The following is a 10,610-nucleotide window of genomic DNA, read 5'->3' as shown; positions in this document are numbered from 1 at the left end:
TAGTTGTTGTTGGCGGTGTAGATGGCCTTGTATCGCTCGATGAGGTCAATGGTCCCTCTCCAGGTGCTTCATCTCCAGCTCCAGACTCTCCTTGCAGTACATCTTGGGGGTGGTGTCCATGACAACAGAGTCCCTGGTACTGATGGTGCAGCTCCCCCCAGTTCTTCTTCAAGCCCCGGACAGAGAATGACCCATCAATAACACAGGCAAGGGAGATGAGCTTTCCATTCTTGCTCAAGAACAATTAATTATCAATAAGCCCATGTATGTCAGCGTAATGGGAATGTCTTTCTGGGAAATGTCGCTCTCAAACCCCTTTGAATGTATGCTGGTGCTTAACAGAATTTGTAAGCCTATTCATCATTTGATACATTGATCAAATATTGAACCTTATCTAAATGACTGATCAGCTAAAACACATATATTAATGTAATACATCTTTATGATCTATTCTAGGACAGATTCTATTGGCTTGGTTCTAAGGACCTATGTGGTTTACCTGTGTGATGTTTTTTTTGCTCATCCTCAGAGAGCTGTATAATGGCGCCCTGTCTCATGCTGTCACACCCTGATCTGTATCACCTGTCCTTGTGATTGTCGCCCATCTTCCCCATTATCCCCTGTGTATTTATACCTGTGTTCTCTGTTTGTCCGTTGCCAGTTCGTCTTGTTTGTCAAGTCAACCAGTGTTTTTGTTCTCACCTCCTGCTTTTCCCAGTCTCTCTTTTTCTCGTCCTCCTGGTTTTGACCCTTGCCTATCCTAACTCTGAGCCCGCCTGCATGACCACTCTGCCTGTCCCTGAGCCTTCCTGCCAACCTGTACCTTGCCCCACCTCTGAATTGTTGACCTCTGCCCACCCTGAGCCTGCCTGCCGTCCGGTACCGTTGCCCCACCTCTGGTTTACTGACCCCTCCCTGCCTTGACCTGCCCCTGTTGGAATATTAAACCATTGTCAATTCAACGTGTCTGCATCCGGGTCTTACCTTGATTCCTGATACATGTGCTCATTGACATAGCTCTCATACTTGTCCTGAGCCCTCCTCACCTCATCAGCATGCTGCTGCAGGTACTCAGGGTTCTTTCCAAAGTCCTAGGGAGGGGATGGGCAAATAGTTATGCTAGTGTAACCGATGTGAAATGGCTAGTTAGTTAGCGGTGATGCGTGCTAATAGCATTTCAATCAGTGACGTCACTCGCTCTGAGACTTGAAGTAGGGTGGCGCGATGGGTAACGATGCTTCGTGGGGTGTCAGTTGTTGATGTGTGCAAGGGTCCCTGGTTCGAGCAAAGGTTGGGGTGAAGAGAGGGACGGAACCTACACTGTTACACTAGGCGCCTCTTCAGTTCAATTCAAATTGATTGAGTGTGCAATAAGCGTATTTTCTTTGACTAGCACTAAAAATTCACTACCTGCTTGACAGACAAAGCAAAAGTAGTCTTTTCATATGTAGTGATGTACTTTGTGACCAGTCCTCAATTTTCCAGGAGCTGTTTGTCTCCAGTTTTAGTGTCGGCGTAGATAGGCTGTGGCTTCCTTAGCACTGCCATGATGTTCTCAAAGGGCTCCCGAGTGGCGCAGCGGTCTAAGGCACTGCATCTCAGTGTTAGAGGTGTCACTACAGACCCTGGTTCAATCCTGAGCTGTATCACAACTGACCGTGATTGGCAGTCCCATAGGGCAGCGCACAATTAGCCCAGCGTCATCCAGGTTAGGGGAGGGTTTGATCAGGGTAGGCCGTCATTGTAAAATATGAATTTGTTCTTAACTGACTTGTCTAGTTAAATAAAGTTTTAATAAAAATTAAAAAAGCATATGTCTTTACAAAGTCCCTTTTGGAGTGAATGCCGATAATTCTGCTTTGGCTGCTATTTGTGTTTTCTTGAAAGTATCATACAAATGTGAAAAAGTTTCTCTAGTGGTGTAAAAATATAAACACAGAATTAGATTAAGGAAATGACCTCAAGTGATATTGAGATGTAATCTCGCCCTATTGCTTACTTTCAGTAAGTTTGGGTTCCTTGGAGTGCTCGAGCAGATATTTCTCTGGAGAGGGCACATCTACTTTTGTTGGCCCCAGTTTTGTTTGGAACCTTATTCATATTTTCGCATGCTTAACTTGTTCCCTAAACGTTGATATAACTTGACAATGGAATAATAAAAGAGAATATATAGTACAGTAGCTAGATCATTTCAGGACATGAGTGCAAAAATCTGTCAGAAGCCCAGTGCACAGTCTTTTTCACTGTGCAGGTTGTGGCAACAAAGTATCCTCACACACATTCCCAATCCCCCACATAGGTTTAAGAAAAATATTAAGATAGCTAACGTTAGATACAGTAGATATGCCCATGGGCTGTGTGCAATGCAAATAAGTATACATAGCTAGCTAAAGTTATACAGTTACTTTGTTAGCTATTAGTAGTTCACAGTGTGGGAAGAATATTCATCTTGTTTCTACCTTTCCTGATAAAGTGAGAGGTAAAATCCTCCATCTAAGATTTGAATGCAATCTGCGTTTCATCCGTTTTGCCTTCTCCCCGTGTAACACGGTACTTTCGAAATACAGTTTGTCCCTTTACTTTTCCCGTACAATGTGTGACAATGCGAAAACTATGCCATATACAGTGATTCGAGTTGTAGCCAATGAATAATGGTAAAAGGCCAGCAACACTCCGTATTATTCAGAGCGCAATTAAATGACACCATAATACATTCTACAGACCCCACTGAGTATTCCCTACAATAATCTTACTCTGGCACCCACAATATTTTTCGCTCAAAAACCAATATGTATTCAATATAAAGTGATTCACATTGTGGCCGCCAATGGAATGGGTGGAGCAAAAGGCCAGCCTCATTTCTTTGACCTTGGAACATGTTTTAAAACATACATTTAATGCAAATGTCACTTAAATATGAACGAATATGATTCATTGTTAATGTTTAGACAATCATATGTAATATACTGTATAATTAATAATACAGGTAATTGTCCATTTTCTACTATTACGTGGGAGACATTTATTTCGAAAATGTCCGAAATTCAGTGACCCGGAAGTACCTTTTTAGTGTTGCTGACGAGAGGCTTAAGTTGAACGTGGCTGACATTGGTTTACTTTCATCAGCTCTTTCTTTACTCCAATAATTAAACGTTACTAGCTAAGATACTGTAAAAAAATATCATCCAGGTAGGCCTAGTGTATAAAATATATCAAAAGTAATTATCTGCTGATTCATGCGTCACATGAAAACAGTAGATAGGTAAACGAAATTATTTCCAAAGATATGTGTTAAACACAATAGTATTTTAGAAGACAGAAATGTAAGTATGAGCCCTATCGGGTCTATTTAGCCCTTGATCATGACTCGATTACATTACACAAGTCATTTGACGAAGGCGGCTTCTTTAGTGGGGTGTTTTGTTAAAATACCTGACGCTCGATCTAAAGATTAATTAACACGCATCGCTTGCGGTACGGTATTGGAAGCATAAGGACCTTATCTTTTATATCAGCGAGAAATAATAATAAAAAAAAGGGGAAAATAAACCCCTTGATAGTGTGGATTGTGTTCCCATACGGCCATGTTACAACGCTTGTTTACGGAAAACAGGAGCGACCACGTGCTAATTAGCTATATCGCATGCTCAGGAGTGTAGCAGAAATGTAGTTTCGTTGGATGGAGGCAAGCATCCATAGCTGTATGGATCTGTTAAATTGCTACAGTAAGTGTATCTTTTTTTTATTTGAAGGATTCTTTCTCGCTGATGAAAGATAAGGGCTATATGTTTCAAAAGCCTTGTCACAAGCGATGATTATTGACGTTTCTAAACGTTAAATATGCACTATGCAGAAATCGCTCAACCATTTCGTTGCTAAAATATTAATATTTCCAGTTTGTATATATATTATTTATAATATTTCCAGTTTGTGACAAAACAAGCTAGTATAATGTGGAGTATCATTGTACCATCTAAACTGTTGTGAAATATCTGTTCCATAACCAAAAATACTGTATTTTCAGTTGTTTGAAGCTGGTGTACAACACCAAAAGTAAATATGGGAAAACAAAACTTAACAGGAAGCATAGAAATAGCACACACAGAACAGATCTACCGCTTCGCACACTTGCTTTCAATGAGATTGACAGATGTATTTCTATGTTAGTTTCATTGGGTCCCCCAAAAAGTTACATATTGCAGCTTTAACCCAGCATTGGGATTGTTCTTATGGACAAAGCTAATTGACTACCACAGTATGAGTCATTAAACCCAGAGATGGTTCCAATTGTTTATCCGCCATAGATTTTTCCATTTGGGATTTTAGAACTACTACATATAAGGTCTGTGTTTCGTGTAGGCTTACCCTGGCTTGACGTTTTGATAACCGAGCAAATCGCTCTAGGACAAGGTAACTTTTTATCAATAATTAGCATTGCACATTTTTTTTGAGTAAATTGGGGCTAATATATTGATAAAACACACCTTGCCCGAGAATGAATTATACGGCTATCAAAACGTGACAAGGTAAGCCTTCACCAAACACACAAATAATTGTAATTTATTTGTAAAATGAATGGCGGAAAAACCATTGGAACCATTTCTGTGTTTTTATGGGTATTCTGATGTGTCCACTGTGACGGACTATAGCTGAGAACTGTAGGGAGAAGGCAGAATGCCGCCTAGAGTTTGATAGCTAGGGTCTATTCATCTTTTAAAAATATTTAAAATCATATTCTTCATCAACCATCTCCCTGACTACCTTTCTCTGATCAAGCCATGAACTGTCCCTCTCCACCTTTGTCACTCAAAGACTTGGCCTGTATTGGTTGACCTAACTATACAGTAGCTAGGCTACTCATGATGATGTATTGGTTGACCTAACTATACAGTAGCTAGGCTACTCATGATGATGTATTGGTTGACCTAACTATACAGTTGCTAGGCTGCTCATGATGATGTATTGGTTGACCTAACTATACAGTTGCTAGGCTACTCATGATGATGTATTGCTGGTTTGTTTTTTTGGCTTTTGAAGCACTTTGAGATTGTTATGAAAAGGGCAATAGAACATGTGTAAATTATTATTCACACTGGTCAAGTAATTTAGCGACAGCTAAACTTAGTAACTGTTCAAATACTATAGCTATAACCAGGATAGATTGTTATCAACGTGTACAGTAGCTACATACATTTTACATTTCAACAGCTCCTGACAAGGAACTTGCATCACTGAACGTATTGCCTGTTATTATTTGATGTCATTAACCCTGTACAATCAGTCTTATCTAATCTGTCTTACAGATATGACATAACAACCACATCAAAATGCTTCCAGTAGCCTACTGTCAAAGGGTGAAAATGTTTATAGTGATGGGAGTGTTGAACAACACACGGCAGCTTGCTCTGAAAGCTGTGAGATGGGGGACAAGCCCTTTCTCAATATCCAGATCGTGGCTATCTACTGTACCCCAGATAGAGGACCGAAACATCCTGCTAATGGGTCTGCCTGGAGCAGGAAAAACCTCTGTGGGGCGTGTTGTTGCTCATAGACTGGGAGTGCCTGTCATTGACGTGGACGACCATATCCTGGAGGTGACATGGAAGATGCCGGTGGCTGACAAGCTGGCCGAGGTCGGAGGGGAACGTTTCCTGGAAGAAGAGGGTCGGGCTCTGTGCAAATTATCCACCTCTGGTAGTGTCATCTCCTTAACAGGATCCAACCCACTCCACTCTGGGGCTATGCAGCACCTCAAACGCACTGGACTGGTAGTGTATCTGGATGTAGCCACCGATGACATCATACAGAGGCTCTCCAAGATGAAAGTGAACAGGATTGTGGGCCAGGAGGCTGGGGTACCCATCAGGCAGATTCTACACTACAGGAAACAGTTTTATGAGAAATGGCTTGACACTAGAGTGCTCTGTGGGACTGGAGATACTGTTGAGGAGATTGCAGAGAAGGTGCTTCAGGCTGTGGAGAGATACCAGAACTCGAAATCGGAGACCTTTGTGTCAACCAGGAGGGAGAACGGATCATCTAGTGATTCAAAATACTTCAGTGACGTTGTTTTAGAGGGGTTAGCTCCCGATGGTGGACTATACGTGCCCCAAAAAGGCTTTCCGAAGCTTGACGTACGAGAATGGCTAAGATTAGCAGAAATGTCCTATCCTGAACGAGCCTTAGCCATGCTTGAAAAGTGCATACACCCCATGGACATCCCTAGTACCGATCTCAGAAGAATGGTGTTCAGAGCTTACGGGGTTAACTTTGCCAGCGAGGCCATTGCACCGGTGAAACACTTAGTTCATAACCAGTTTGTGCAGGAGCTCTTCCACGGCCCCACTGCTTCGTTTAAAGACCTGGCCTTGCAGTTGATGCCTCAGCTCTTCGCCTATTGCCTCCCACAAATGTGCAACTACCTCATCCTTGTGGCAACATCCGGTGACACCGGCAGTGCAGTGCTGAGTGGGTTCGGCAACCTTCATGACCTGGACCGGCAGAGGGTCGGCGTGCTGGTGTTCTTCCCAGAGGAAGGAGTGAGTGAGATCCAGAAGCGACAGTTGACAGCCTACAAAGAGGGCAACGCCAGGGCTGTCGGTGTCCTATCCGACTTTGACTTCTGCCAGAGGGCCATTAAGAGCATGTTTGGGGATTCAGGTCTGACAGGGCATTTGGCTGTGGAGTATGGCACTGTCCTCAGCACTGCTAACTCCATCAATTGGGGAAGACTGCTACCACAGGTGAGGTCCTGCTGTAAGATGACACAGTACTACTTGTGTTTTTAAGGCTCAGAAAATGTGCTTGATGTATGTTATTTTTTCTTTGTATTATAGGGGATTAACAAACCCATCTTAATTATATACAGGGGTAGGGGTAAATACATTCTAAATGAACATTAAATACATATAGCTATCCTAAACAATTAATTGTTTTATTTATTCATTTCATTCAGTCTAGGCTACTTAATGTCTTGGTATGTTGTTGTACAGCTCAAGTAGCATTACTTCATTACCTCCTGTTTCTCCCCAGGTGGTCTATCACGCCTCAGCATATCTAGATCTTTTCAAAGATGGAGTTATCAAGTTCGGAGAGCCCATCGATGTATGCATCCCTACTGGTAACTTTGGCAATGCCATGGCGGCCCTGTACGCTAAGCAAATCGGAATCCCGATAAGAAAAATCATCTGCGCTTCCAACCAAAACCGAATCGTTTCTGACTTTATTACGACAGGAGTGTGTGATCTCCGAAACCAGGCTCTCATTGCCTCGCTTTCCCCAGCCATAGACATCCTCAAATCCTCCAACCTGGAGAGATTTCTCTACCACGCCTCAGGTGGTGATGGCCGTCTTGTTAGAGATCTGTTCACGAGCTTAGAGAAAGACCAGTACTTCAAAGTCTCTGAGTCATTGCTCCAAAAGATCCAGGAGCATGTGGTGGCTGGCTGGTGCTCTGAAGAGGAATGTCTGGCTGCCATCCTAAATGTTCACACCAAAACTGGTTACGCGATGGACACACACACCGCTGTTGCTAAGGCGGTTGCTGACCGGCTACAGGACCCATGGTGTCCAGTGGTGATCTGTTCCACGGCGCACCACGGGAAGTTTGCCCCCACCGTCCTCAAAGCGCTGCGGTGCCCGAACACTCATTACAACCCCTCAGATCCTCTGGACCAGCTGAGGGAGCTGGCCTCTGTAGCGTCCACACCTCGGATGCACCAAAACATGCTTCAGTGCCTGAAGGATAACAGTGGAGAACATACAGTGTGTCAAGCAGATTTCAGTGTGTTAGTGGAGGAGGTGGAATCCATGATTCAAGACTCTTTCTTGAAAGTTCTTTAGGTCTCTTTCAGATAAACAAACAGGTAAAGACTCTGGGGTAGGGTGGTACATTTTATTTTCATTCAGTGTGTTTAGGGCAGTTGAAAATGAAAGTCAGCCCATGAATTGATAAATCATATGAATTCATGTGGTTTTTTTTTTGTCTAATGAATTGTGCAATTGATCTCTTTATTTGACAGAATTTGAGTTTAGATGTTTCTACAGCGACTGGAGATGTCATAACAACATAAGTCTTCTGTACCCACTAGATGGTGATATTTACCACATGGCTCCTATGCAGCCAAGAGGTCCCCTCAGGTTTCATGATCGGTAGTCCTGGTTCAGAAGCTCCTAACTAGCCCAACGGCCCAATACATGAGACTAAATTGTGGAGTCATTACCTTGTGCCAAAGGAAGAACTATATATAGAACTAAATATGCTTGTTTATGTTTGTCATGTAGTATGGTTTAACCCAGATGTGCTGTTTGTTACAAGCAATTCGCTACCACCCGCAATAGCATCTGCTAAACATGTGTATATGACAAATACAATTTGATTTGCTCTTGTTTATTTTTACAAATGTATGCTCATATCCCTTCTTTTGGATGTACTATGTTATGTAACTGTCAGAACTGTCATATTACAATCCTAAACAACACAAAGGACATACTCAGGTTGATGTTCATCTGGCCATTGGTATTAAATGTTTGTTTGTGTAAAGTCATTATTCTCTTTTGATATGAAGGTTTTAGAATATAGCTTCATCCACTGAACAACAGTTATAGTGATCCATAAATAAGAAACAACTTTTGCTGGGAAAATATATTTCTCTGATAAACAAACCTAACTGCTCTCTGAGAATGAGTGCAGTTGTATCCAGAACCAGAAGTTCCAGAACCATCCTCATCCTCCACTTCCGCCAGAGAAGCGATGAGAATAGCTGAGGTGCTGATAAAGCAAAATGGCGGATCTCTCCTCGTGACATTAAAACCTGGCTAATTAATCTTGACGAGGTTCATGGTCTAGTAATTGCTGGGGAAAGTTGGAGAGGCAGTGAGAACCTCCTATCAATGTCCACACACTCATTAACTAGGCTTCTACTAACACAGCTGGCCTTTATTGCTGCACAAAATCCTTTTACTGTTTGCACTATCCCTCAGCTCTTTCATACTAGTACATTAGCTGTTAAGCCAAGAAATAATAGTCAGGTTTCAAAGCTATTTACATTTCTATTTAAATGTTAAGCCTATTTTTCTGTCATTTTTACTCTTTTTTTGTCTACCGTAGATAATTTCAGGCCCATGCCGAAACTGGTTGTGATAGCATAGTATTTCATCATGACACATGAAGAGGATGAACAATAGGGACACATAAGGAAGTGATTTTGCTTTTACTGTTCAGGTTCCATATAGACAGAAATGGAATGAGGAAGGGCATCAGTATTTTCACCCAAACACCTAAAAGATTAGTAGAAGATAAGTTAGTATGATGTTCAAGGTTTCAAAGTCAACTATGCTATCAGTATGACCTCATTATCAGAAGTAAACCTAGGTCCAACAACGCATGTATATTCAACCTAGGAGTGAACCAGGAAATGATCTGAAAATATAGAATGGAACATGTCATTTGCTCCTCTACTATTCAAGCCTTCAAATCGTCTCCCATTGTGCTGCTAACATTCGACCAGCTTAAAATAGAACTGTTCGACATTCTGGAAGGCGACACGCAATGAATGATCATTTCATGCTGGGGGACTTTCTCCAACCTCTCTCCATCTACGGTGATAGAGAGGACAGAAATGGATCTGTCTCCGTGGATATCAATGGAGTCATTTAAATCCATGCAGGTGCTGCTTCAGCAGCTGGAGGGGGGAGGGAAAAGATATGTTTCATAGATCTCCAGGATTGCTTATGACTGCAGTTGTTAAAATAGATCGAGGTTCAGGCCACGTTAGATGAAACACTTCTCCGGCGTGCCTTCTCGTTTGGATCACTGTCTCTCTGGCAGAATAGTGAAGAGCTTGTTTTTTTTTTGTTGCCTCGTCTACATTTATTCAGCCGTAAAATGCAGTTTGCCTTGCGTTATGCGTTGTCTTATTACACAGATGGATGATAGTTAAAATTAGTCTGGTTTTTGTGTACTAAAATCTTTATGCCGTATTCTGAGGCTAACCAATTAAAATGTCCAAATGATGCCACAACGCAGGTTGTACGGAAACATCTGGAAAGTTCCCTCTGTAGAGTTCTGTTATTCTCCCACATCAACTGTGTGTGTCTTCACAACAGAATGTGTGAGAAATGGAGAGAGAACGGAGGGGCCTGGTTTAAGGTGATCTATTTGTCTTGTCACAATGAAAGGCTTCTGCACCTGGGTTATTGGGCCTGAGGGAGATAGATAGAGAGAAAAGGACTGGGGACATTAGGATAAATTATGGGTTAGACTGTTTGTGTGCCGAGTGCATGCGCACCTGTGTGTGTGTGTGTGTGTCTCTGTCCACATTTTTTGTGAGTTTGCCATTGTATCTATCCACACTGTATTTGTGTTAGTGTGCACTGAAGGGTGTGTGTAACCGTACTATATGTGCCTATAGCAATAAATGTGTTGGTGATACATGCATGTTTACATCTGTGCCTGTGTGCGCCTTGTGTGTGTGCATGCGTGTGTACACAGAAACCTACACAGTGCTGCAGTCTTATTAATCAGGCTCTTTGGCAGGTGTGTGAGGAGTGTGGGGGGAGGTGTGTTTGTGAGAGAGAGAGAGAGAGAGAGAGAGAGAACTGTTCCTCAG

General features: G+C 42.3%; 2 protein-coding genes across 4 annotated transcripts; one reads left to right on the top strand and one right to left on the bottom strand.

Moving 5' to 3' along the window:
• Positions 1 to 4: 4 nt before the first annotated feature.
• Positions 5 to 3,113, bottom strand: enkur (enkurin, TRPC channel interacting protein; the record flags this gene model as incomplete). The annotated part of the gene is made up of 3 exons (XM_029755050.1): positions 5 to 166; positions 985 to 1,091; positions 3,063 to 3,113. Coding segments are annotated over 3 exons (279 nt in total), but the record flags the coding sequence as incomplete, so codon positions are not given.
• Positions 3,062 to 8,546, top strand: thnsl1 (threonine synthase like 1). 3 transcript variants are annotated; one of them, XM_029755831.1, is made up of 3 exons: positions 3,062 to 3,189; positions 5,304 to 6,743; positions 7,033 to 8,546. In XM_029755831.1, the coding sequence occupies exons 2-3, from the start codon at positions 5,328 to 5,330 to the stop codon at positions 7,840 to 7,842; spliced, it is 2,226 nt and encodes a 741-aa protein (XP_029611691.1). In that variant the 5' UTR covers positions 3,062 to 3,189; positions 5,304 to 5,327; the 3' UTR covers positions 7,843 to 8,546. The 3 variants fall into 3 exon arrangements, with proteins under 3 accessions (XP_029611691.1, XP_029611690.1, XP_029611689.1); XM_029755830.1 differs by having other exon boundaries at positions 3,062 to 3,323; XM_029755829.1 differs by having other exon boundaries at positions 3,062 to 3,725.
• Positions 8,547 to 10,610: the final 2,064 nt, after the last annotated feature.

The sequence above is a fragment of the Salmo trutta genome, chromosome 6 (genome assembly GCF_901001165.1).
Source record: "Salmo trutta chromosome 6, fSalTru1.1, whole genome shotgun sequence".
NCBI lineage: Eukaryota > Metazoa > Chordata > Actinopteri > Salmoniformes > Salmonidae > Salmo > Salmo trutta.
Note: the sequence above shows the minus strand (reverse complement) of the source record. Positions and strands in the feature narration are given on the sequence as shown.